The 26,943-nt window shown below is 56.8% G+C and overlaps 2 protein-coding genes and 1 long non-coding RNA gene across 4 annotated transcripts in view; 2 read left to right on the top strand and 1 right to left on the bottom strand.

The window, feature by feature from the left end:
• The window catches only part of Rab44 (RAB44, member RAS oncogene family), a 31,782-nt gene extending 12,478 nt beyond the window's left edge, over positions 1 to 19,304 (top strand). Inside the window, exons 3-14 of the mRNA XM_021721780.3 lie at positions 2,951 to 3,062; positions 3,961 to 4,132; positions 5,023 to 5,169; positions 6,029 to 6,119; positions 6,367 to 6,462; positions 7,903 to 8,090; positions 8,577 to 9,820; positions 12,491 to 12,572; positions 14,426 to 14,540; positions 15,574 to 15,675; positions 17,579 to 17,655; positions 18,715 to 19,304. Coding sequence (XP_021577455.2) covers positions 2,951 to 3,062; positions 3,961 to 4,132; positions 5,023 to 5,169; positions 6,029 to 6,119; positions 6,367 to 6,462; positions 7,903 to 8,090; positions 8,577 to 9,820; positions 12,491 to 12,572; positions 14,426 to 14,540; positions 15,574 to 15,675; positions 17,579 to 17,655; positions 18,715 to 18,805 — 2,517 coding nt within the window. The 3' untranslated portion in view covers positions 18,806 to 19,304. The remainder of the gene's footprint in view (positions 1 to 2,950; positions 3,063 to 3,960; positions 4,133 to 5,022; positions 5,170 to 6,028; positions 6,120 to 6,366; positions 6,463 to 7,902; positions 8,091 to 8,576; positions 9,821 to 12,490; positions 12,573 to 14,425; positions 14,541 to 15,573; positions 15,676 to 17,578; positions 17,656 to 18,714) is intronic.
• LOC144366234 (uncharacterized) lies at positions 744 to 7,940 on the bottom strand. 2 transcript variants are annotated; one of them, XR_013425217.1, is made up of 4 exons: positions 5,726 to 7,940; positions 4,563 to 5,304; positions 1,400 to 4,278; positions 744 to 925 (listed from the first exon to the last, which is right to left on the bottom strand). It is a non-coding gene; the product is annotated as an uncharacterized LOC144366234 (long non-coding RNA). The 2 variants fall into 2 exon arrangements; XR_013425216.1 differs by lacking the exon at positions 744 to 925 and having other exon boundaries at positions 932 to 4,278.
• A 3,783-nt stretch (positions 19,305 to 23,087) lies between the features above and the next one.
• On the top strand, positions 23,088 to 24,192 carry LOC101958064 (galanin receptor type 2). The gene has a single exon (XM_005318887.2). It carries the CDS (start codon positions 23,088 to 23,090, stop codon positions 24,177 to 24,179), a length of 1,092 nt encoding a protein of 363 aa, XP_005318944.2. The 3' UTR covers positions 24,180 to 24,192.
• The last annotated feature ends 2,751 nt before the right edge of the window (positions 24,193 to 26,943 follow it).

The raw sequence follows: 26,943 nt of genomic DNA, 5'->3' as shown, positions 1-26,943 counted from the left end.
CAGTGGGATCCTGCAGTATTAGTCCCTTTGTGACTGGCTCATTTCACTTAGCATAGTGTCCTTACTGCTCACTCAGGTGGAAGCTCGTGTGTTCCAAATTCTCTACCTTCTTAAAGCTGGGTGCTATTCCATTGTACATGGATACCACATTATCTACTGATGGGCATTTGGGTTGCTTCCTGTGTGAGGCTGTTGTGGGTACTGGTACTGTGGGTATGAACATGCAAACGTCTGAGTCTCTGCCGTCCCTCACACAGTTTTTTCACTCATTAACATGACCCAAGATATGGAGACCTTCTAGCACGTGCGAAAACAGGCAGGAAAGGATATCAAGTTACAGTTATGCTTAGCAATCAACAAATGTAGTTCAGTAAGCTCAGTATTAAATTTTTCTGTGAAATTATATAAGTAGGGGCTGAGGCTGTAGTTCAGTGGTATAGCACTTGCCTAGCATGTGTGAGGCACTGGGTTCGATCCTCAGCACCACATTTTAAAAAATAAATAAATAAAGGTATTATGCCCATCTACAACTAAAAATATATTTTAAAAGAAATTATATAAGTAGCCAAAAATTATTTGTTAATGTAATTGAATATAAATTCAGGCTCTTAAAGTTACCTGAGTATTTTGGAAATTGTGTTGAAGATGAGACACTATAGGCTGGGTGTTCAATCCCCAGTACCCGGGGGTGGTGGGGTGGGGAAGAGGATACACTATAAAATTAATACTATTTACATAAAATGTATTTGTTAGAATAATGGATTTATTTATTTACATTTTTATAACCTTACACAATAACAACAGCACAGGGTTAAGGATGATGTTGGCTTATTTCATCAGTAATAAAATGAAGTGAAAGCCATTCAGATTAATTAGCTTTCTCACAAAAAGCAAATCAAGATCTTCTAAAATACAGAATGGACACCTGCATTAGAGTTAACATAAAGCAGAGAAAACACAGATAGCTATTATTTTCGTTCTTTAAACCAAAATTAACAAATCAGTTTAATTTGTTCTATAATCCACCTTAATTATGGCTAGCTCTTTAAAATTTATTTTGAGTTAGCAGTTTCTATAAGATCATATTTTAAAGTGTAGCATATTTATAACACTAGAATTTCAGTGTTTTTATTTTCTATTTTGAGAAACATATTTGTCTCTGTAAACCAATCATTGCTGAACACTTTCAAGAGACATATTACCCTAAGTTATTATTTCCTCCCACAGGTAGAAAAATATTGCAGATTCTCAATAAGCGTTAAAGGCTTTTCTGAATTACAGACACATGCGCACACGTGTGCGCGCACACACACACACACACACACACACACAGAGTCCAGCTTCATTTCTACAATTCCACCCATGGGTCAAAAAGAAATGCAGAGACACAAAAACTCACCATCTCAGATCTCCAAGAGCTGTCCTCCTTCCCTGTGCAGAGCAATTCTTAGCCAATTTGACGTCACAAGTAGAAAAACAAACAACAAAAAGATGAGCAAACCAAATTTCTGTTATCTCTCCACCGACAGGCGCTTGGTCTCCACCATGCATCCCAACTAGGCCACGAAATCTCATCCCCATCACTGCCGCTACCAGCTGGGAACAGTTTACCAGCAACATGCCACCCAAAATAAAAACACAAAATCAGCAAAAGGAAACCAATAATCAGAGGAACAGAATTGGCAGATTCAAGGTTCTGTTATATTTGGATTCCTTCTGAGACTCAAAAAAGAAACACCTGCTGGGGTTGTGGCTCAGTGGTAGAGCGCTCGCCTAACATGCACAAGGCACTGGGTTCAATCCTCAGCACCACTAAGTGTAAAATAAAGATATTGTGTCCATCTAAAACTAATAATAATAATAATAATAATAATAATAATAATAATAATAATAATAAAAGAAACACCTGGATTCCAAGAGCCCATGAGGTGTCTGGCAATGTAGGGTACTTGGCTCTGCCAGGTGAGTCCCTTAGATGGTGGGATCCTCTAAAGAAAATTAAAGGATAACTTTCCAAAAGGTGAAATCTCATGACCTATAGGCAAACATAAAAACATGCACATCAGAGACGGACACAGTGGAGCACATCTGTAATCCCAGCAGTTTAGGAGGCTGAGATAGGAGGATCACGAGTTCAAAGCCAGCCTCAGCCACTTAGTGAGGCCCTAGCAACTCAGTGAGCCCCTGTCTCTAAATAAAATATAAAAAGGGCTGTGGATGTGGCTCAGTGGTTAAGCACCCCTGGGTTCAATCCCTGGTACCAAAAAAAACAAAAACAAAAAAAAAAAAACAAAAACAAAGAACTTCATATCAGAGACTTAACTCATTAATTAAGGTCAGGAATGATTCAAAGCACATTTAAATAGCTAGGCAATTAAACAAAAGCATTAGAACCAGATTGCTGAGTTGGATTTTTAAAAGCTGGTTAATGTTCAACAGGCCATAAATCTTGGAGTTTTCTGTTCCATCAGATAAAAACTATTTATGTGTCTCCTGGATAAAATCTACATGTTGACATGTGACTTCATGTAGTCAGTCCCACGACTTGAACTAGGTCCACCTCCTAGTCTGGAAGACGTGTGGGTGGCCCTCACTCCTCTGTGACACTGAGGAGAGGACGTGCTATCCACCTTTGTGACTTATTTTCCAGTTTCAGACCATTTTTAGACACTGAGGAACCCGTCTGGGGAGGATTAGTGGCTGTCCTTTATCAAGGTCCTGAAGGGCTGGGACTCAAAACAGAGGAGACTGGATTTTGGAGGGGGAGAGGGAAAAGGCTTGGGGCCTGCTGGAGCTGCCTGGGGTGATGCTGGGAGCCCTGGGTGGGGGGTTGGGAGAGCTCTGAACCGGGGATGGGGAGGGGGCTGGAGACAGCACCCCCTCTTTTGGGAGGGGGGACCCGCAGCCCCTCGCTGTGGGAACAGCCGCCCAGCTCATGCCTTCCCTCCAGGAGGCCAAGTTCAGTTTCCTGGCCAGCCAGGAGGAGCCACAGATGATCTTCGACTGGGTGGACGCAGAGCAGAGGGGCCGCCTCTCCCTGGAAGAATTCGGCTCTGGACTCAGTACGTCTGACCTGGGAGGGCCCCGGGGACTTCCCCAGAGGTGTGCCAACCGCATGTCTGGTGGCTGGGCGCCCCCTCCCATGCCCAGCAGTTCAGGGCACTCCCCTGCACAGGCCCAGAAGGCCTCTCCTCGGGGATCCTCGCATCTGCACTTAGGCCACAGGCAGGTGTCCACCTGAGGGAGGTGACAGTGCCTGCTTTGGGGAAGGGAATTCTAGGCCCCAGGGCATTTAGAGGGTGGGTCCCCCTGACTGGGCAGGGTCCCTCAGCACCTGCCTCTCAAGATGAGCCTAACAGGACTCAGAGAGCTGAGGTCACGCTTCTAGGAAGCAGAAAACTTCTGGCCCAGGGAATGGACGGGGCCATGTCCTCCTCCCGGAGTCCCTCAGCCTTCAGTGTCCTCACAGCCATCCAGAGCTCCAGACCAGGGGGTGGCTCAGAGCTCGGAGGAGAGCAGAGAGGAAGGCCAGGGGTTTGCATTCCTGGCTGGAGCCACCCCGGAGGCGGCAGCTCAAGTTCTGGTGATTGGGAAGCTAAGAGCGGAAGAGAGTGGGGCAAGTTTGCTTTTCGACCTTGGCAAGAAGGTCAGCTCTGCTTTTGCCTGATTTAGACACCAGCACAGAGTAGGTGTTCAGTAAAGACCCTTCGACAGAGCGCACGATCTGTTGGCTTCCGGGAGGTGCGGGGTGAATTCCAGCAGGTCTTTGGGTGTCTCTGAGCGTCAGGTGACCTGTAAGATGGCCAGTGCCTCTGTTCGGTGGACTGCCGAGGCTGCCAGAGGCACACAGAATGAGGACCTGGATGAATGTGATGGGCACAGGAACAGTCCTCCCTCAAGGGCTGGAGAGGGGCGGGGTGGGGGCCAGGGCCCACCCACCTGCTCCCCTTTGTCCCACAGGAACCCTCTTTGGCTCCAGCCTGAGCACCCATCGGCTGCGCAGAAGGCGGCCGCTGCCCGCGCGGGTGTCCGTGGCCCCCAGCTTCCCTGCGCTGGAGGAGGCGGGCGCTGAGGAGAGGGAGGCGTTCCTTGCCCTCGTGGGGCAGCTGGGGACCAGCCCTGCCCTTCCTGAGTAAGGCCACGAGGTGGGGCGAGGGCAGTCCTGGACACAGAGCCACAGATCCAGCCTGGTCACCTGCCGGCTTGTGGCCACGGGGGGCTGACCTCTGACCTCTGTCCCCTGGTTGTCCAATGGGGAAGCTGCTGTGGGGTGGAAGCCTGTGCAGAGGATGCCCGGGGTCACCTTCCCCGCCCAGAGATTGGGGTGTCAGCCCCCCGTGAGTGCTGGGAGCGCGTCTCTCCTGCCCGGAGAGAAAACACCCCCTCCACACCCTCCAGGTGCCTCGGGGACCCTCGGAGCCCCCCACTCCCTCAGGTTCGCTCACCCCATCCACGGGGCTCTGCGAGGACAAGATCCCTCCCATCTGGCACTTGGAGGGTGGGGCCGGGTGTCGAGGGACAGGCAGGGCGGGACCTCGGGTGTAGAATGGGGAGCCGTTTACCCATTTGGCAGCTTGGCCCGGGCTCCCGCCCTCTGGTGTCTGTCTTCACGACTTAATTATCCATCCTCGTGGAGCAGAATCTGCCGAGGGCCCCCCGTGTGCCAGGTCCTGCGCTGTGCCCTCAGGGTGCGTCTCTCACTCCAGTGACCTTGCCAGGCGGTATTGCCCTCCCCATTTACAAGTGGGCCCAGAGAGGGTGTGATTTGCAGAAGATCACACAGCTCCAGAGTGGGAGAAGAGGGAGGCCGATGGACGCCCTGGCACACAGTCACGAGGACCAGGGGAGAGGGCGCCTCCGGGACAGGTTCCTGGAGGAGGTGACGTTGGAGTTAGGCCTTGAAGGCTGTTGCTGGAGTTGGTGCCCCAGGCTCTGGGAGTGTTGTTGCCAGGAACACGGAGGAGCAGGGTCCCCTGCTGCCTGGCCCCTTGTCCCTGATCTCTGGTGGCCTCCCCTCCCCAGGCAGGCGGAGCTCTGGCAGCTGTGGGGGAAGCTGCGGCAGGAGGAGCCCCAGCTGGCGGGCAACCTGGAGGCCTTCCTGGCCAGGATGAGCGGCCGCCTGCAGGAGGTCAGGGCTGACCGGGAGGCGCTGGAGCTGACCCTGAGGAAGTGAGTGAGTGGGGACCTGCGCTCGTCCCCATGGGCTCTCTGTTGGATGGAGTCCAATCCCGCTCCTCCTAGGGCAGGCCTTGGGCTGCGCTGGGGGCCAGGGCTTCAGGCAGCCTGGGAAGACTGTCCATCCTTCTGCAGGGGAGAGTGGCAGTTTGTCTGGTGCCGGGACACCCCCAGCCCAGTCCAGGGTCACCCCAGCCCAGTCCAGGGACACCCCAGCCCAGTCCAGGGACACCCCCAGCCCAGTCCAGGGTCACCCCAGCCCAGTCCAGGGTCACCCCCAGCCCAGTCCAGGGACACCCCCAGCCCAGTCCAGGGTCACCACCAGCCCAGTCCAGGGTCACCCCCAGCCCAGTCCAGGGACACCCCCAGCCCAACTCCATGGGTCACCCCCAGCCCAGTCCAGGGACACCCCCAGCCCAGTCCAGGGTCACCCCCAGCCCAGATGCAGGGTCACCCCCAGCCCAACTGCAGGGTCACCCCCAGCCCAGTCCAGGGACATCCCAGCCCAGTCCAGGGTCACCTCCAGCCCAGCTCCAGGGTCGCTGCTCACCCAGACTGCAGCGTGTGCGGTGACTCAGGGCTGGCAAGGTCACCCTGCCAGAGGGTCTGAGCGAGGGGCAGGGGTTGTTGACCGAGGAAGGTGGAACCAACGATGGATGAGGCCACAGGGACCTTGTGACAGGGGAGTAACCGTGTTAAAGGGCTCAGATGGCTGTTCCCAGGGTGACAGGGGACCGTGACTGCTGGAAGGGTGAGGCGAGTGGTAGGACAGGCTGGACCCTGGCTCAGTCTGCCCCGGCAGCAGGGGCCCCCAGGTGCTGAGGTCCGGGCGCCCGCCTCCTGCCCCCCCCAGGCGTGACTCCGACCACCACCGCGAGGTGCGCCGGCTCTACGAGGAGATGGAGCAGCAGATCAGCAGGGAGAAGCGGCAGCTGCAGGCCGAGGTGGGCACCGCCTGGCCGCCCTGCCCAGCTCCTGCCCTGGCTGGGCACTGGGAGCGCAGAGCTGCCGTCTCCAGGGCCAGCTCCTTCTCCGGGTCTCGCCTCCTTTTGTGCAACCTGGGATCCTGAGAACACTCCTGGGGCCTCCTGGCCTCGAGTCCGGGGCCAGGCGGGGGCCACGCGTCGGGAAGGCCGCCCAGCCTGGTGGCTCGGGGAGTCTCAGGGCAGGGCTGAGCCGTCTTCTCCACAGAGCGACTCCCGGGGCCTGGCCCTCAGCTCCCAGATGCAGGAGGTCCTGGAGGCCAAGGAGCAGGAGGTGCAGAAGCTGGCTGAGGGCCAGAGGGAGGTGAGCGACAGGGACGCGCAGACGCCCCCCGACCAGGAGTCCCAGACTCTGACACCCAGCCCGATGGGCCTGCCCTCTGTGCTCCCTGATCCTGCCTGGACAGGTCAGCCTGGAGCCTCCACCCCACTCTGAGGATTCACTGGGCCAACGGGGCTCCCCCACAAGCCCAGCCCCTGGGAAAGGTGTCCCGGGCCCTGTTCTGAGATCAGCAGTGAGTGGCGCTCTGAGCTCCATCACGACGTACAGGTTCAGACCCTGAGCACCCGCCAGTGAAGATCCATGCAAACCTGAGGAAATGGCTTCTCCTGGCCTCAGTCTCTCCACCTGTAAAATGGGTGGCTGCGTCCAGGGTGTCCCCTGGGAAGGCGCATTGGGTCAGATGAGGTAGTAGATGGGAAGGTGCTTTGAACTGGGAAAGCACTGGACAAACACCAGGTCTTGTAGTGGGAGAAGCCTGGTGACCAGGTGGAAGGTGGAAGTTCATCTCATCTGCATCGTCAGCTGAGTGACCTTTGTGGGTGCTTAACATCTCTGAGCCTCAAGGGGCCATTTTATCTTGCACCCTGCACCCCCACCCCCCGCCATTCTTCCCTCCACCCCACGGTTCCTTATTGGGCACCAATGATGTGCTAGACGCTGCTCTAGATTTTGAGGAACACGAGAGACAGACCCCTGCCTGTGGAGGTACCATGTAGTCAAGGGGACAGGTGACAAAATGCACACGTATAATATGACAGAACACGAGAGAGGTGGGTGAGTGCTGAGGAGGTACTCAGGCAGGGAAGGGGGCTGGAAGGGTGGGCAATTTTAAATGAGTTGAGAGGGGTGTCGAGGGAGGACTCCCTCAGATGATGACACTGGAGTACAGACCGGAAGAGTTGTGCGCTGAGTCTTGTGGTCACTGGGGGAAGAGCAGTGCAGGCAGAGGGAGTGGCAAGTGCAAAGGCCCTGAGGTAGGAATGTGCAAGGACTGATGAGCAGACCTGTGAGCTGGGATAGACTGAGGGAGGGGACAGCACCAGGAAAGGAAGGCAGAGACATAACAGGGGGTGTTGGGGAGACTGCAGGGTCCTGGAAGCCGTTGTGAGAGTCCTACCTTCCACTCCCTATGGTCACACAATTCTTCATCTGAGCCCCATGATTTGCCATTGAGTCAAGAGCATCCCAGATGGAGCAGCCATGGGTGTCTCGAGCCCAGGCAGGTGTGCCTGTTTGACACAGGCCTGCCCCTCCTCCATGCCCTGCATGTCACATGTCCCCCTGTGTGGATGACAAGGGAGACGGTGAGGCCATTGAGAGGCCCCCCACCCCACACCCTGTGTTTCAAGCTGGTCTCCTGGAGCTTGGGTCCTGGGGCGGGCAAGGGGTTGTCCCCGATGGCCTGGGGAGACTTCCGGCCACCCTGGAGGGCGACTGTGCCTCTGCCCCTCCCCCTGGCAGCTGGAGGCCCGGCTCCATCACCTCAGTGACACGCGGCAGGAGGCCGACTCAGAGAACCGGCAGCTCTGGGCGGCCAAGCAGGACCTGGCTGGGCAGCTGGAGGAGGTGCGGGGTCAGTTGCAGGTCACCAGGAGACACCTGGATGCTGCCAGGGGCCGAGTGTCCTGGCAGATAGAGGAGGAACCCAGGCAAGTGGCTGCCCTGGGACAGGGGAGGGGGACAGGGGAGGGGGACTTGGTTCTCTAAGGCTCTGGTCAGCATGCAACACACACCTACCCTCCCTCCCTGATGCTCACGTCAACCCTGCCGAGCTGAGGTGACCGTGCCCATTTCTCAGCTGAGCAAACTGAGGCACAGGAAAGTGAAAGACTTGTGCCCAAGGCCACGCAATGGGATTAAGACACATGTGTGCAGGGCACAAGTGCATACACACACACACACACACACATGCACACACACATGCACACACACATGCACACGGCCTAGCGTGCTGCTGGAGGAGGTCAGGCTTCTCGTGGGCCTGGGGATGAGGGCTTGGTGAGTGGGAGGGACATAGCCAGGTAGGGAGGGTGCCTGAGCCGGCACTGGAGGGGACAATCATGGCACATGCACTGGATGGGGGGTGGCAGGCGGGAGTGGGGTGACCTGACTTCCCTGCCCTACGTCTTTTCCAGTGTCCCCCGTTCCCGTGAGAAGGCCCCAAGCCCTCCAGCGATTTCCCCGGAGGAGCCGCCCCTGCCTGGGCTGTTTGGGGACAGTGATGACTGGAGCCAGCTCCTCAACTTCAGCAGCCCGCCCCCCAAAGCCCTGCAGCTCTCCTGGAGCCCGCCCCCCACCCCAAGAGACGCCTCAGGCCCCCAGACCCCCCGCGTGGTCAGGCAGATCTCCCTCTCCAAGTCGTCCGCTTGGCCATTTGGGCAGGAGCCATCCTCAGATCCAGAGGGGGCCACAAGGAGCCCCCCGGGGCTGCCTGACGGCCCCGAGGATGGGAAAGGAATCGACCCCGAGGAGCCGGACCTGGGTCCAGAGCGTCCCGTGAAGCCCCGAGGCCTGGAACCCGACCCTGAGCCAGGACCCAGCCCCGAGGCCCCCCTCCCCTGGAGCCCGGGAGCCCCAGCTGGGGGGTCAGGGAGCCTGGTGGCCGCTGCACTCCGGGTGCTCATTCCCTTGGAGGCCGAGCCTGCCCCCCAGGGGGCTGTGGCCCTCCCAGAGGGGCCAACAGAACCCTCCTGGGGCCTGCGGTCTGTGGGTCAGTCTCCCACAGAGGGGCTGGGGCAGGGCCACCCCCGGGGGCTAGGAGAGGCTCCTGGCCAGGCCCTCAGGCCAGACGGGCTGCCTGCCTCCCCTCTCCGGAGGCCGGAAGAGGAGCCCAAGGCGGAGGCTGGAAAACCAGGGGACCGCAGCCGGCAGGACCCTGGTTCCCCGCAGGCAGCTGAGGCTCCTGGCCTGGGAACTGGGCACCCCGCGTCCCCCCAGCAGGAGCCTCCGCCCGCCCCTCTCCCCGCTGACCTGCCCCAGACTCCTGTGGAAGCCCCTGCTCCTGGACAGCTGTCCCCTCCAGGGGACCCTCCGCCCAAGGCTGCTGCAGGGTCCCTAGAGCCCCCTCGACCAGTCCCTGAGCTGGCTCAGAGAGAAGCGCGACCCGGGTCCCCAGTCTCAGCTGCTCTGGCGGAAAGAGAAGCAGGCCCCTCTCGGGCCAGGGAGCCAAGGGCCGGGAGCAGGCCTGAGGACCTGGGGTCCGACTCCGGGGAGGCTGGGCTGACCCCATCCCCGGGGGACTCCCCGGCCAGCGGGCCTCCAGCTGACCCCGAGTACCTCTTCCACGTCATCTTCCTGGGCGACTCCAACGTGGGCAAGACCTCCTTCCTGCACCTTCTGCACCAGAACGCCTTCGCCACGGGGCTGGCAGCGACCGTGGGTAAGGGCCCCGCCGGGGAGGGCAGACCCGGGGTCAGGGACCGGGAGCTGGAGCAGGCCCAGAGCCAGCCCCCGGCGAGGAGGCAGCAGGTTGTGCCCTGGCCACGGGCCCGGCGTTTGACCTTGTTCTCTGTGGGCATGATCTTACCATTTCACTAATCGTCTCTAATTACAGGTAATTTGCTTTTTCTGCATTGATCTGATTAGCTTATAATGTGCCCATCAACAAAGCATCCTGCAATTGAGGTGCAGCGCTGGTGGAGGGTGAGCACAAGCCCAGCTCCACCCACGTGGCCGTGGGCCCCATCACAGCCAGCCCCAGGCCAGGCTGCCTGTTCCAGCAGGAGGTCCCCCCCCCCCCCAGGGCAAGCTGAGGCTCCTGCACAGAATCCACGTGTAGATGTGTAGATGTGGCCGGGAAGGCACACAGGTGTCTGCCTTCAAATCCTGCCTCTGCCACTGACCAGGGAAGTGAACTTGGGTCCATTCATCAACCCCCTGTGCCTGCTTTCTGCCACTCTAGCAGACATCCGTGATGATGGACTTGTAATCTCATGGCTTGGAGGTGCCCATCCATGGTCGGGTAGCCCCATTTGCCTTTGGGTCTGGGATGAGGTGCATCGAGGTAGGAAGTCTGTGGTGGAGCTAGACGCTGACCTCAGGGGGCGGGAAAACAAAAGAAAGGAAAAGAGCCGGGGGAGGTGGCGCACACCTGTGATCCCAGGCGCTCAGGAGGCCGAGAGACAGGAGGATCACAAGTTCAAAGCCAGCCTCAGCACAGCGAGGTGCTAAGCCACTCAGTGAGACCCTGTCTCCAAATAAAATACAAAACAGGGCTGGGGACGGGGCTCAGTGGTCAAGTGCCCCTGAGTTCAATCCCTGGTGCCAAAAAAAGGAAAAGGAGGGGCTGGGGTCCCCCTCTCCCCTTCAAGGGATGATCCCAGTGACCAGAAGACCTCCCACAAGGTTTCCACCGCTTCCCAAGCGTGCCAGGCTGGGAACCAAGCCTGCGAGCCATGCCTGGGGGGACCCATTCCAGATCTAAGCCATAGTTCCTTCAGAGCCCACAAATCCTCATCTGCATGACAGACGCAGTGTCCCACCCACTGCCTGTGGTGGTTGAAGGATTAGTAAGTTCACAGCTCTAAGAACAATGCCTGGCGCATACTAAGTGCTCAGGAAAATGTTAGCCATTGTTATTATCAGAAGTAAATGTTTGATAAGGTCTAATTCGGTGGCCTCTGCAAATGAGGTGTCCCAAGGCGCTTTCTGGAGCCAAAGTTCCCCCCCACCCTAAGACTCCCTGGAGCGTGGTATAGAGTGACAGAAAAGTGAGCTTGTGGGAATAAAAGGGAGACCCTCTGGGGGACAGTGATGGGAGCCCTGCCTACCCTCGTGTCAGGCCAGGGTGAGCTCCAGGGAAGACAGGATCATGTCGGGCTGGTGGCTTACAGACGGCCCTTCCACAAAAGGGGCCCAGGACACGCTCTTGAGCCTTTCTCTGCCCAAGATCCTCTTGTGGGGAGCTATGGGATGTCATGTCCTCGGGAGGGAGGGGGACCTGTGGCAGGCTCGCCCCATGTGAAGTGGGGTCCCAGGGACGAGAAGGCCACCATCATGAATCCCCTAAACTAGTATTTACTGGCCACCTACAGCGCACCCCACGTCTCCACGGGCATCTTGTTGCTTTCAACAGCCGCCCTCCTACGCCTGGACCTGCCGTCATTATGGGAGAGGAAGTTCCACTAGATCAGTGGAGCCAGAGCAGGCTCAGCTGGGCACGGGGCGCCTCTCTGTGACTGCAGCACCACAGGAGGCTGAGGCAGGAGGATTGCAAGTCCAAGGCCAGTTTAGAGACACCCCGACTCAAAATTTTAAAAAGGCTGGGGCTGTAGCTCAGTGGTAAGGCACCCCCCGGGTTCAACCCCTGGTACCAAAATAAGAAGAAGAAGAACAACTCCTCGGGGTTGACGGAGAGGGAAAAAGAAGTGACCGCGGGCAGCTGCTCCTCCCAGTGTCCAGGTGGGGAGTGGGGGAGAGGGAGGGGCTGCAGGTGCCTGCAGCAGGGTGGCTGCCCCTCAGGTCTGAGCCGGGCAGGGCCAGCGTTAGGAGATCCCCACCTGGGAGCAGGCCCGGGGCCTCTGTGCCCCACAGGAAGGTGGGCGGGACAGGGACAGGGCTGCCCTGTCCCCGGGCTGCCTCTCCCATACCCACCAGGTTTCCTGGAGGTGCAGGGCTTGGCAGGAAGGGGCACCCGACGACTCTAACCCTCCCTGGGACGTTCCGTCCCCCCCCTATGGAGAGACTGAACTGTGGCGGAAAGGACCATGAGAACAACTCGCCACCTGGCTGCGCCTTCCACGTACCCATTTACCTTCCCCAGTCCCCCGCCCCGCAGCCAGGATGAGAGGGAGGCTCAGAGGAGGGCAGTGACCGGCCCGAGGTCACACAGCCAGCACAGAGATGGCCCCATCCATCATCCCCAAGGCCAGGGCTCCGTCCTCTGCCCCCCAGGTGCCCCCCGACGGTAGCCTGTGAGGCTCGTGGACTTGGAGAGCGCAGTGGGAGCCCGGCAGCCAGGCTGGGGGCAGGCCTGGGTGTCTCTTGGGGCAGGTCTGGGCTAGAGTCCAGGCGGTCCCTGAGGTAGGCCTCGCCCTGCTCTGTTTCCTAGGAGTGGATTTTCGGGTCAAAACCTTGATGGTGGACAACAAGTGCTTTGCGCTGCAGCTCTGGGACACGGCTGGCCAGGAGAGGTAGCGGCTCTGTCTGTGTCGGCTGTCAGGGACCTGGGTGGGCAGAGGGGGTGGAGGGCAGCCCCGTGGACCTGGGCCAGAGAGGGATTCGGGATGTCAGGGAAGGAGCGTGGGTCAGGGCCCCTGGGCCTGCAGGGCTTGGGTTAGGGCTGTCCCCACGCCACCCTCAGGAGACAGCCACCTGGTCACCTGTCCTTCAGGATACCTGGCCTCCCACTCTACACTGAGGCGATAGGCGCGAGTGGTTTGACTCTGCAGTCCCTCTTCCAGAAACCCATGCTATAAGTTATAAATTTATATTATCTATGTGACTGTAACAAAGGGACTGTTTATAGCCACATCATTTATGTCACAAAACCTTGGACACAGCCAGGCACGGTGGCACACACCTGCAATCCCAGCAGCTTAGGAGGCTGAGGCAGGAGGATCGAGAGTTCAAGGCCAACCTCCGCAACTTAGTGAGACCCTCAGCAACTTGGAAGGCCCTGACTCAAAATAAAAAGTGAAAAGAGCTGGGGATGTGGCTCAGTGGTGAAGCACCCCTGGGTTCAATTCCTGGTGCCCAAGACAAACAAACAATAACCAGAAACCCACCTTGGAACCTCAATGTCCATCAACAGTGGACCGTTAAATGAATCAGGGTCAGTCCATGCCCTAGAACACTACGCAACTCCAGAAAAGATGGAGGACTCTTTATGTAGTGGCAGGGAGATATCTCAGACGTCTTGTCTGTTGACTGGAAAAAACAAACGCAGGACGTGAAACATTGATGAGTACGATGAGGGTTTCATGCTGTTGGTTTGTTTTTTTCCATCCTGGGGCTCAAACCCAAGGCCTTAGATGCACCAGGATACACTGTGTTTGCGTAAAATGGGAAAAGGTGTGTGTCTGTGCGTGTCTGTGTGCGTGTCTGTGTGCGTGTCTGTGTGCACGTCTGTGTGTGTGCCTGTGCGTGTGTGTCTCTGTGTGTGTGTGTGTGTGTCTGTGTGTGTGTCTGTGTGCACGTCTGTATGCGTGCATGTGTGTGTGTGTGTGTGTGCCTGTGCATGTGTGTCTCTGTGTGTGTGTGTGTGCACATAAACTAGCCCTGGAAAGCTGGGCATGATGGCACAGGCCTGTAATCCCAACCACTCAAGAGGCTGAGGGAAGAGGGTGGCAAGTTCAAGGCCAGCCTGGGCAAGTCAGTGGGACTCTGTCTCAAAAACTAAGCCAGGCGCTGTGGCACACACGTGTGATCCCAGCGGCTCCAGAGGTTGAGGCAAGAGGATCGCAAGTTCAAAGCCAACCTCAGCAATGGCGAGGTGCCAAGCAACTCAGAGAGACCCTGTCTCTAAATTAAAAAAAAAAAAAAAAAAAAGTTCTGGGGCCCTGGGAGGGAGCGTGGGTCAGGTGCCCCTGAGTTCAATCCCTGATGCCCCCCCAAAATACATAGATAAATGAATAAATAAGAAATTAAAAATGAAAATAAAAAATGAAAGGGCTGGGGATGTAGCTCAGTGGTAGAGCACCCCTGGGTGCAATTCCCCAGCACCGCAACACACACACACACACACACACACACACACACACACACACCTTCTGGAAAAATCTTAAAACCCTGGTAACCCTGCTTGCCCTGGGGAGGGGCTGGGTGGGGAGGCACTGGTGGCCGCAGCGTGGGCTGGGGAGGGAGGGATCCTGGAGGCACTGCAGCCCGGTGTGTGGGAGGGAAGCAGCCGCACTCTCTCTCTTTGGGAAGCGACTGTGGCTGAACAGGTCAGTGGCCCACTTTGCAGAGGGCGTGGCCGAGGCCTGGAGAGGCCAGGTCCTGGGAGCAGTATGCTGACGTGGTCTCACGCAGGCTCTCTGGGCAGGTACCACAGCTTGACGCGACAGTTGCTCCGAAAGGCTGACGGGGTGGTGCTCATGTATGATGTCACCTCCCAGGAGAGCTTTGCCCACGTGCGCTACTGGATGGACTGTCTACAGGTGAGCACACACCTGGCAGAGCTGGTTCCGCATTTTAGAATCTTTAGGAAACTTGCATCCTGTCCTCTCCTCCTTTTCTCCCAGGGTGACAAATGACACTACAGTCCTGTGAGTGATGCCACTCACTGAGGGTATGTGACTGGATGAGCAGAGAGTGCAGGAGTACAAAGAAACCACAACCACATAGTACAGCCTCCAAAACAAACTGCTTCCTTTATCCTAGGAGCATTTCTTCTCTGTACACAGCAGCTCTGTTTGTGATGTTTTCTTCCTAACACTTGAGGATGATGTGAAAATTCCTGTTCACACGTCTCTATTTTTTTTTCTCTCCAAAATACTTAATGCACATTTACTGGAACTCTGCAATGCTTATGAGCTAGTGTGTGACTCACATGCAGGGAGACATGCTGCTTCTCTTCCAAAGTTTCTAGTTAGTGAGGAGAAGCAGGATAAGGTAAAGCCTGAGGAGGGGACCTGGACTCTGGGCCTGACAGGACTTAGCTTTGAATCCCAACTATCCCACCCCAACTCTGTGACTTGGGACCATCAACTTAAACTCTCTGAACTTCCATTTCCTGGCTTTTCCCATCAGGGAGTTCTGAAGATTAATAAAATAGAATTGCTTTCAGCACAGCACCTGGTGTATACAGCAAGCACTCAGTTATCAGAAGTTATTGTTGTTATTATTGTTGTTATTATTAATGAACTAGTTAGGGAATGTGCCAGGGCAGCCTGTGTGATCAAGCACAGGCAGGAAGAAAGGGGCATTGGGTAGGAGCAATCTGGGAATTCTTCCTGGAGGAGGTGCCCCTGAGTGTGGCCTTAGAACAGGTGAGGTGTTTGTAGGCAGAGAGGAGGAGCAGACCCCCTGCGGGTGGAGGGAGGGTGCAGGTGGGAAGGAGGTAGGTGTGACGCCGACAGGGAGACACCTGGGAGGTGTCATCAGCTTCTGGGAGCTTGGAGCTGGGCCTGGCCATGGCATGTCTGGGGCCTGCCCTGACCTGAGGGGGCTGAGGAGCGCGTTCTCTGGCAGGATGAAGGGTCGGGCCAAGCAGTCGTTCTTCTCCTGGGAAACAAGATGGACTGTGAGGAGGAGCGCCAAGTGCCCACTGAAGCTGGGCGGCAGCTGGCTCAGGTGAGCACCCAGGCAGCGACCTGTCTCCCCACCTGGACTGGGTGGACGCCTCCCCGGCACTTAATGAACAGGGTCAACTGGCCTGTGCCCTTTCCTGCCTTGGCCCCCGGGGTCAGAGTGGACCACCTCCACCTCCCACCCACCCTGGGCCACTGCAGGGCAACTCCCAGGCTGTGAAGGGCGTGATGTTGAACCTGACGTGGAATTAGCAAGTCCCCACACAATAACCCTACAACATAGAAAAAAAAAAAAATCTCCAGAGTCAAAAGGCTTTAAAAGCTTCCCTTAAAATTCCCAATCAAATCTTAAATTTCTCTCTGCTCTCTAATTAGCATACACCCTTCTAATTTATTTTATTTTAAGACAGAAATCCTTCCTCAGGAAGACGACATCAAAAGCCTCCCTCTGGCAGACAGTGGATACACTTATTTACAAATGGGATTTAATCACATTCTAGAAAAACCAGAGAGCAGTAAGAAAAGAGGGGAAAGAATCACGGCTGGCCCCACCGACACAGCCCTCTCGGCATTTCCTTCCCATGTCTTCTCTCATTTCTCACAATCTGGGGTCACTGTGGTGGCCCCCGAGTGGCAGGAGATTTCCCTCTTAGATGCAGCGAAGCATCCTCTGGTGCAGTACCTTCTCCTGTGGGTGGTGCCCTTGATTCTAAGGGAAGAATCAGAAACAGGGTGATCACCCCAGGAAAGTCCGTATTTATCTGAGGATGTTGGCTGCAGTGTTGTTTACAAGAACCAACCTTTGGCAGTGGTTGGAGGTTACATTGTGGAGAGTCACGTAAGAGGCTGGTGTCTGACTTTAAGAATTCTGCCCTATTGAAGGGTGTGGGGCAAGCGGGCAATATAATGTGAAGTTGGAAAGGCAGACGCAAGCCGGCTGGGGACAGAGCTCAGATGGTAGAGTGCTCGCCTCGCAGGCCCAGGGAGGGCCCTGGGTTCGGTTCCCAGCACCACACACACACACACATACACACACACACACACACACACACACACAAGGTGTAAATCTAGATCAAAGTTGTGGCTGGGTTGTAGCTCAATGGAAGAGCACTTGCCTCGCCTGTGTGAGGCACTGGGTTTGATTCTCAGCACCACATATAAATAAATGAATAAAATAAAGGTCCGTCACAACTAAAAAGGAAAAAGAAAAGTTGAAACATCTGAAATGGCTGGTATGGGACGGTTTGGGGCCTACAGAAGCAGCCATTCATAAGGTTTAACCGGATAGAGTGACAGAGAGCCCATACCCCACCCTTAAAAGGGATAAAGGGATCTATAAATTGGAATGGAAATATATATCCAAATGCTAACACTGAATTATATTTTTGAGTTTATAGTTTTTAATACTGTATTATTCAATATTATATATAGTATTTTATATATATATTTGTACCAGGGATTGAACCCAGGGGCACTCGACCACTGAGCCACATGCACAGCCCTTTTGTATTTTACTTAGAGACAGGGTCTCACTGAGCTGCTTAGGGCCTTGCTGTTGCTGAGGCTGGCTTTGAACTCGCGATCCTCCTGTCTCAGCCTCCCCAGCCGCTGGGATTACGAGTGTGCACCACTGCGCCTGACTCCAAAGATATATTTTTGAAATGAAAAACATAACTGATCATTAAAAGTGTCCCCAGAGGGCTGGGCTGTAGCTCAGGGTAGAGCACTTCCCTCCTTTGGGACTCAGTCTTCCTGTTGTCACTCCCACTCTGCGGGATGTCTCCGGGTAAAGGGTGGAGGGCAGGGCCAGGCTGAGATGTGGGGGCTGCGTCTCCCACAGAGGTGGGTTTGGGAAGGCCGGGCCGGACCCTGGTTGGCCCAGAGTTGGTGGCAAGAGCTGTCTGGCCCTGCTGCCAGTTTCCCCCAGTCCCTCTGTCTGCCTGCAGGACCTGGGGGTCTCCTTCGGGGAGTGCAGCGCTGCCCTGGGTCACAACATCCTGGAGCCCATGATGAACCTGGCCCGGTGAGTGCCGTCCCCCACCCCCCTGTCCCCACCCCCGTCCCCACCCAGAATCCTCCGAGGCAGCTGCAGTCTGGCCCTGGCTCCTGTGGGGCAGGGAGGCTCTGACTGAGGAGGTGGCCCCAGAGTGGGTAGGACAGGGAGCAGGACACAGGAGGTGGCCCCAGAGTGGGTAGGACAGGGAGCAGGACACAGGAGGTGGCCCCAGAGTGGGTAGGACAGGGAGCAGGACACAGGAGGTGGCCCCAGAGTGGGTAGGACAGGGAGCAGGACAGGGAGCAGCCCCGCCCCGTCCTCCTCCTGCCTCTGTGTCCTTGATTTCTGGAGGAGGGCATGTCCCCCTCCTGCTCCCGCCTCCTGTGGATCAGGAGTGAAATCCAAAGGCTCGCAGCACCCCCTGCCCTGAACCCCCTCACACTCACCAGCTCCAGCCACTCAGGGGCCTCCCTTGCCCCTGTGTGTCCCTCATCGCCCCTGGACACGCCATCACTGTGCCCACTCTGTCCCTCTGGCCTGCTCTGTTCAACCCCCTGGCACATCCGGGGCCTTCGGTGGAGTCCCCGGGTGTTAGACGGGCGGAGTGCCACCTGGCCCGCGGCGGCTGTGCCACCATGGGGAGGTGGACCGGCTTCTTTTACTGTCCCCACCCGCGTCTGGGCCCTCTCTGTGCCCAGGGCCCCCTTCCTGCTCACAGGCTGGAGCTCAGGTCCCAGCTCAAATCTGCCCCGACCCCGCTCCCTCCCCGGCTGTGGTCATCCTCTCCCTGTTGTCCTTTACTGCTCAGGGCACATCACGTCAGCTTCTTTGTCCCCGTCCGTGTCCCTTCATGGTGCTCGGTGCTCAGTGCACCTGAAGGATACAGAAGAGACACAGAGGGGCACAGGGGAGCACAGAGGGGCACAGAGGGACAAAGCCTCCCTGTCCCCATTTTTCCAGTGCCAGGAGCATTGCAGGGAGGGGAGGGAGCCCAGGTGCAGCCTCTCAGCCCCTGGCCACCCCCATGGCCCCTCCACACCGTTCCTGAAGGCGAGGGGACACTAACACCTGGATATTGTCATGCAGGTCACTCAGGGTGCAGGAGGACCGTCTGAAGGGCTCACTGGTGGAGGTGGCCTCTGAGAGGCCTCCCAAGAGAGCTGGCTGCTGTTTCTGACCACCTGTCCAGTCCCACCCCCTGGTCTGCCCGTCCCTCAGCTCCTGTCCTGCCTTCCTGGACACAGGCAGAAGCCCAGGACCAGCTTGAGAGTTGAGGAAAAGCCTCCTCAAATCAGGACTCAGAGGGCCCCACCTCTGCCCCGCACACAGGGATGGAGGTGGTAAAACTCTTCAAGGAAAGGAAAATTCTAGAAAACCAACCTAAGGAGGGGCTGGGGTTGTAGCTCAGCGGTAGAGCACTCGCCTGGCACGTGTGAGGCCCTGGGTCTGATCCTCAGCACCACATAAAAATAGATAAATAAAATAAAGGTATTGAGTCCAACTACAACTAAAAAAATAAATATTAAAAGAAAAAAGAAAGAGAACCAACCTAAGGAAAAGCCCTGAGATCCTGGCACTGCATCTCTGGGTGGCAGAGTTAGCGGGTGTGGGTGTTATGTTTTGCTCTTGGACCTGTATCTTCAGGTTTTCTGCAATGACAGGTGTTTCTGGTTCAATCAGGGGGATGGTGAGTTGAAGAAGAGAAACTTTCAAAGCAGTTGCTTGATGCCAGTTCACGATTCATAGAACCTGTTGGTTACAGAGTCCCTCTGTGTGGACGCCGGGCCGGCTGGACTGTGGCTCCCACTGTTCCTTTACCTCCTTGGGCTTTCTTCCAAGTGGCATCTGGCTCCTGAGAGGAGGGCCTTCTGACGGCCCCTGATGGCCCTATGCCCTCCCTTTCCCTGTGACCCACCTCTGAAGGGTCACAACGGGGGTTCTCCTCCTTGCCCTGGTGCCTCAGTGACAACAGGCACGGCAGCAGCTCCCTGGATGCGTGTGATTATGGGCCAGGTCGTGGCTGACGCACCTGGAGGGCAGCAGGGGCCAGCAGGGAAGTGTGTTTGGGGTCTTAGCCTCGCAGGGCTGGACTGTCCCTTGCCATCTGTCTGTGGCCGAGGTCTGTGGCATCTTTCTGGTAACCACGGTGATGCTCACCACAAACTGAATGTCTGGTGGGTGCCCGGGGCTAAGTTTGGTACTTGGTGATCATTGGGGCACTGGGGACTCCCGGCTGTGTCACAGGAAAGCCCAGCCTGGTGGAGAGACCCCGGGGCAGCTGGAGGGTGAGCCAGAGGCAGAGGACACAGCCTTGTCACCTGCTACTCACAGTCCCCCACTCCTGGCCCTGGCCCTCCTCGACTCCAACAGGGGGGCCTGGACAGCTGGGAGCTGTCTCACTGGAGGCCACTAGTGGATGTCGGGGACACCCGGAGAGGGACACGGAAAAGGTTCCAGCAACAGTGGGACTAGGTCCCTTAACAGACCCCATTCCACCTCCCGACTGGATGGGACGCCCTCCTGGGCCCTTCTCAACCCCATGTCTCCTTGGGCCCCAGAGCCCCCCTGCCCAGGGCAGTTTCTAGGGGGTGGGGGTGGGCGTGGCAGGGTGGATGGGATGAAGCTGGGCCCTGGCAAGGGTGGGGGGCGGGTCCTGCTATGGCTAATGGCGCTCCCCAGGGTGGAACCTGACAGGCGCCCTCTGTCCTGTGGACCAGGGAGTTAATGAGGTTAGTAGGGAAGGTGTGAGCCCTGGGGAGCCAGGACAGGAATGGGCCTGGCCTCAGGCAGCTGGCCCGGGTTCCCCAGGGGGGGGAGGGGCTGCGCGCCTGCTGGGACCCCCTCTGGCTTTCTCTGGCTGGATCCACCTTCTGGGCAGAGCACAGCCGGCCGGGGCCACCGGCCTCTCTCAGTGTCCAAGGACTCACAAGTCATCAAGCAGGACGCAGGACGCTCAGAACTGCGCAAGGTGAGTGAGGACCAGGCAGCAGGGCTCCAGGGGGACTTCAGAGTCAGCTTCCGGCAGGTGTTGAATAAGGGGGCTCTAACACAGCTTGACCTGAGGCCAAGAAAGGGAGAGGGAGGCTGGGATGCCTGGGCTCAGGGTGTGAACTGAGAAGGGAAGTACAGGGGACAGACGGAGGCAGAGCAGGGGTACTAAAGAAGACCGTTTAGAATGGGGGGGGGGCGGGGATGGAACAGCAGCCGTCATTTACCCAGTGCCTGGTGGGTGCCTGGCACCCTTCTAAGCAACAAACTCATTTACCTCAATTAATCTTCGCACCAACCCTGTGGAAATTGGGCCTGTTATGACCCCCATTTCACAGATGAGGAAAGTGATGCACAGAGAGGCTGAGTAACTCACCCACAGCCACACAGCTAGTAAATGCTGGAGTCAGGCTTTGAAACTAGGCTCCTGTAGGAATGAGCTGAATCCCGGGGGTCACAGAGCTTCTCACAGGAATGTGCGGGTGTTTAGAGCAGGGCTTGGGGCCCTCAAGCCTTTCACACACATGCACACACACACACGCACACACACCCCAGTTATTCCATGCCATTGGAGGGCCTGGACCAGGAACAAGAGAGGAAAAAGCAATGACAAACACAAATGACAAACACAGTGACAAAGAGTGGCTGGACTGGACCATTCATCCAGGCTGTTGGGTATCTGGGCTGGTCCCTCATTTCCTCACCCGAGTCCCTTGAACCACAGTGTGGGACCCCGGGTGAGTGTGGGTGTCAGAATTTACAGAGGCCCCTCCAGCCTCTCCTGAGCGGCCGGGAGGTGGGGGCTGTGCAGAACTCAGAGGGGCTCTGTGGGGGCACTCCTGCAGGGGACCCCTCAATCCTGGCTTGGAGCTGCCAAGGGAAGGGCCTCTCCAGTCCCCGGCCCCCAGTGTAGGCGGCAGGGGAGGGAAACTCTCCCAGGACCCCTCAGCGAGGACAGAGGAAAGGCTGGAAAATGGCCCTTGAGCTAACCGGCAGGATTCCTCCCAGAGAAAGCCGGATCCTGGCCTGTCTCTGTGCTGGTGGCAGACGATAGTGATAGCCCCCAGATGACTCTAGGAGGTGAGTCACAGCCATGTCCTCAGCTTGTGGGACACGGGGTGGGGGGGTTGACAGCCTGTGGAACTCCCCCTGTCCCGTCAGGGATCCATCACACAACTTTGGGGCAGTGGTCCCCAAGCAGGTCTTAGAATCACCTGGGATTTATCAAAAATGCCAAAGCCCGGGGGTGCATGGTGGCACACACCTGTCATCCCAGCTACTCTGGAGGCTGAGGCAGGAGGATCGCAAGTTCAACGCCAGCCTCAGCAATTCAGCAAGACCCTGTCTCTAAATAAAAAATAGAAAGGGCTGGGGATGGGGCTCAGTGGTTAAAGACCCCTGGGTGTAATCCTCAGTATCAGGGAAAAAAAACCACCACCCAAAGCCAGCACATCTCTGGAGGTGGGACCCAGGCTCCAGTATTGCTGAAACCCCCAGGTGGGCCTCAATGTGCAGAAGAGCTCGGGGACCTCTGGGGGGGCCTATGGACCCTCTCACAGCCCTCTCATCACAACTTCAAGTTAAGCATGCCTTTTCTGCAGGCAGGGCAGGATTTCGTTTTTATAAAAATAAAATGTGTTTTATTATAAAATATTTTAAATATATGATATACAAACATAGTATTTATAAAAATGTGTTGTTTAAAAGTAAATTATGTATTTCATTATTTGTAATAAATAAATTAATATTATCATAAGACCATGTATACTCCCTGCAGAAATTTTAGGAATTATTAACAACAAAATGAATATTACCTGAATCTCAGTCCTTGATGCAGCTATTGTTGGTATCTGTTTTATTTCTTTTTATTTAAAAAAAAATTTTTTTTGTACTTGTAGATGGACAGCATGGCTTTATTTTATTTATTTTTATGTGGTGCTGAGGATTGAACCCAGGCCTCACACATGCCAGGCAAGCACTCTGCCACAAAGCTACAGCCCAGCCCTCCTTTTATTTTTTAATCAGTTTATTTTATGTTTGTGGTATCAGGGATGGAACCCAGAGGTGCTCAACCACTGAGCCCCAGCACCAGCCCTATCTTGTATTTTATTTAGAGACAGAGTCTCACTGAGTTGCTTAGGGCCTCCCTAAGTTGCTGAGGCTGGCTTTGAACTCGTGATCCTCCTGCCTCAGCCTCCTGAGCCTCTGATCACAGGCTGCGCCACCGCTCTGGGCTTGTTTCATTTCCTCTTTTCTGTACTGTTGAGGGCCAGGGGGGTCAGGGTGTGGCCAGGCGTTGGCAACTGGACTGTGGGGCGGTGGTGCCAGGGCAGCAGGGGCGGGTCTCTGCAGGGGCGGGCACGCATCTGGGTGCACTGCAGGCAGAGGCTGCGGGAGGAGGAGGCCCGGCAGGCGCAGGGAGGTGGCCCAGGGGTCTGATTTCTCCCCTGTTCTTGTGTGCCTGACACAGAATGGAGCTCAACGCCACCTTCCCTGGGGGGCTCCCGGGGGCCCCCGAGCGCCTGCTCCGAGCGGCCTTGGCGGGGCTCTGCGGGCTGGTCCTGCTGGCGGGGCTGCCGGCCAACGGCCTCCTGCTGCTGGTGCTGGGCCGGGGCCCGGGCTCCCCGCGCCCGCTGCTGGCCCTGACCAACGGCCTCATGGTGAACGTGGCGCTCTCCGACCTGCTCTTCCTGGGCTGCGTGGTGCCCGTGCTGCTGCTGAGCTTCCTGCGCCACGACTGGTGGCTGGGCCCCACGGTCTGCACGGCCAGCCAGGCCATCAACACGGCCACCATGTTCTGCACCTTCTACAGCATGGTGGCCACGGCCCTTCTGCGCCACGTGGCTGTGGCCTGGCCCGGCGCCGCCCTCCCTGGCGGCCGGGGTGCCCGCCTGCTGCTCTGCGGGGCCATGTGGGTCCTGGGTCTCACCGCATCCCTGCCCAACTGGCTGTTCCAGCGGGTGACCGTGGAGCGACAGGCCGTGGGGGCGCCCAGGGCCCTGGCCTGCCTCCTGCTGCTCAGCCCGGCTCGGGCCTCGTGCTACTTCGCCCTGCTGGGGGCGCTGGCCTTCCTGCCCTGCGCGTGGGGCCTGGGCTGCGCCTTCGGCCACGTGGGCTGGCTCCTGCGGACCCGGCCGCGGGGTCCCCCGGGGGAGAGCGTCCGGGAGCACCGCCAGAACACAGGGCTCGTCCTCCTGGTGCTGCTGGTTTTCCTGCTGATGTGGGGGCCCTGCTCCGTGCTGGGCTATGTGGCGGCCACCGGCCGCCTGCCTGACACACCGGCGACCTTCGTGGCCTCCAGCCTCTGCACCCTCCTGGCCTACTCCAACTGCGCCGTCAGCCCCCTCCTCTGCTTGTGCCTCTCACGCCCCCTGCGAGCCGGGCTCAGGGATCTTTGCCGCAGACGTCCCAGGGGCGTGGGAGGGGCTGCTGCAGGGAGGGACAGCACCCAGCCTGGGCGCCCAGAGCCCCGGGAAGCCCAGAGGGATCTCGGCCGAGAGGCTGCTGGGAGGGTTGAGGTTCAGGGGCAATGGGGGGAGCCCAGCTCTTCCATCCACCAGTAGGGAGACGGGTCCACGGGGGGTGGGCGGCCTGCAGCTGGAGCAGTGGCTGAGTTCGAGCTCACATGTGTAGGTGACTAGGGAGATAGGCTGGGACACCCAGACCCCTGACGCCGCTACTTTGGATGAGCTTAGGCGAAGCCTTTCACCCCTCCATGCCTCAGTTTTCTCATGTGTAAAATGTGGCCAGGAGACTGCCTCCTTCACAGTCATGAAGATGAATGAACCGCCTTAGTGCATAAGAGTGTGGGTCAGGCCAGGCGCTGTGGGGCACCCTTGTAATCCCAGCAACAGGGGAGGCTGAGGCAGGAGGATCGTGAGTTCAAGGCCAGCCTCAGCAACTTAGTGAAGCCCTGAGCAACTCAGCGAGACCCTGTCTCTAAATAAAATATAAAAGGTGCTGAGGATGTGGCTCAGTGGTAGAGTCCCTGGGTTATATCCCTGGTACCAAAAAAAAAAAAAAAAGTGTGGGTTATTATTACTATTATGATTTTCCTTCTTTTAACTCAGAGGCATTTGAGATGAATGAATCAGAGGGGTCGGAGGGGCTCCCAAAGGCAGAAAAGCGAAGGGGTGACCTGGGAACCCACAGCCTGGCAGAGTGGGGGCGGGGGCTAAGTGGGAGCCAGGGGAGAGCTCAGAGTTGGGGGCCTTTCTGTCCCCTCTCCCTTCTCTGCCCTACCCCCAGATCAGTCCCACACATCCCTCGGCTGTAATGGAATGAGAATGCAGTCTGCACGGAGTGGAGCTGGGCTTGTGGATGTAGGAGCATCGGCTTGTTCCGTGTGGTTCCTCCTCCCAAGCTGTCTTGGCAGGGCTCTTCCCAGGCCACACCTCCCCACCCCTCTGCTACCCGACGTTCCTGCTCTGCGGCCTCCCTCCAGCCTCCTTGGGGCAGGCCTCAGCCTCCTGTTGGCCTGGGAACCTGGGAACCTGGAAAGTTGTCTCTACTGAAATTCCCAAGGCGCATGTTTTGCTTGGTAAGAGGGCTGTCAGCTCCACAAGCGCGTGTGTGTATACACACACCCACACACGCACGTGCACACACACACACAACTGGCTTTGTGGTCAAAGGCTTGGGAAATATTGGGTTGAACCAAGTCAAACCTGTCCCTTGGCTGCAGAACTTGTCAGAGCCTTGAATTCCCTCCCAGAGAGGCCCAGAGGAGAGGTTTCCCCCACTCCGTGCCGGGGAACCAGAGTTCTGTGGCACATACGTGGAAAGAACCCAGGAGAGGAGCTAGTGTCAGACACAACAGATGCTCCCCACGTCCTGTTTCAGGGCAGCGGCTCTGAACCCCAGTTTCTCTGCCGGGCGGCATCTCCTCTCGATACTTTCCCACGGTGCCCAGGCTTAAGTACAATGGGCCACCGGTCATGGGAACTTCCCTTCTCCAAAGCTGTGACCCCACCCCATTCCCACTCAAAGCCTAACGCAAGTCACAGGGGCGTCTAATTACAGAGACGGCCGTGAATCAGCTCTAATTTACTATAAAATCTTAAGAAGTAAACAAGTCCCAAACTTTTGGTATAATTAGTGCTGAATTCCTCTGATGTGTGGGTTCGGAATGACTGCCCAGAGGGCTGATCTGAGGGCAAACTTGCTGGGAGAAGACAAAAAGTCCCCCTTCCCTGGGACCCTGGTCCCCAATGTCTACTGGGACCAGGAGGAGGACGGCACTTACTGGGTACAGCAGGCCCTGGGGGTGTGCACACACACTATGACGTGCCTACCTGTCACTCTGCTTGACCCGACAGTCCTTCAGGGAGGAGAGATGGGCCCCTGCACAGAGTAGCAGGAACTCGTCAGGGGCACGTGGCCTGTGAGTCATCTAGGTTGGGCTGGGAGCTCCCTTTTGGTGCCCCCAGGCCCTGGTCTCTCCCACTGGCCTGACACCAATGCTCCATGGTGGCACTGATCCCCTCCTCATTTCCCTAGATCAGGGCTTCCTTTGAGGTTATGACTGCATGTGACTCAGTGTCTCTCTCACTGAGCAGGGCCTGGCTCAGTGTTCAGTAAATACCGGTTGAGAGATGAGAGGTCAACTGCAAGAGTCATCCATATGCTTTAGAGAATTTGGTCACGTACTCACCTCTCATCTCCTCAGTGGTTCTCAGACTCACCAGAATAAATGTCAAAAGCCTTATCATGGACTTCATGACCCTATGCATTCTGGTTTCCTCACCTCTTTGACCTCATCTCCTGCACGTTCCCTTCCTTAGCTCCAACCACATTGGCCTCCTTGTTCTCATTCAAACACACCAAACTCTTACCTCAGGGCCTTTGCACTGGCTATTCCTTTTGCTTGGAATCTTTTTGCCCTAGATATCAGCATGGCTCCCTGTCTCATTTCCTTAGAGCTCATGTCAACTGTCACCTCCTGGTCACCTCATCTAAAATGCTACTCTACCTGGGCATGGTGGTGCACATCTGTAATCCTGATGCTTAGGAGGCTGAGGCAGGAGGATCGAAAGTTTGAGGCCAGCCTCAGCAATTTTGCGAGACCCTGTCTATAAAAATAAAAAAAAGGACTAGGGGTATGGTTCAGTGTTAAAGTGCCCCTGGGATCAATCCCCAATATTGGAAAACTAAATTAATTAAATAAAATGCCACTCTACCACTGTCTATCCTGCCATTCTCTTACTTCTCTTGGTAACCCTTGTCACCGCCCAGAACTGCTCTGTTAACCTGTCTGCTTGTGTGCCATTTCTTATCTGTGTTGTTGGAGGTCCCCATGGAGACGGCCTCTCTCTGTCCACGGTGGCA

The sequence above is a fragment of the Ictidomys tridecemlineatus genome, chromosome 8 (genome assembly GCF_052094955.1).
Source record: "Ictidomys tridecemlineatus isolate mIctTri1 chromosome 8, mIctTri1.hap1, whole genome shotgun sequence".
Taxonomy (NCBI): domain Eukaryota; kingdom Metazoa; phylum Chordata; class Mammalia; order Rodentia; family Sciuridae; genus Ictidomys; species Ictidomys tridecemlineatus.
Note: the sequence above shows the minus strand (reverse complement) of the source record. Positions and strands in the feature narration are given on the sequence as shown.

Excerpts from the sequence above, each read along its gene's own strand:
- LOC101958064 (XM_005318887.2), top strand. The coding sequence starts at position 23,088 with ATGGAGCTCAACGCCACCTTCCCTGGGGGGCTCCCGGGGGCCCCCGAG.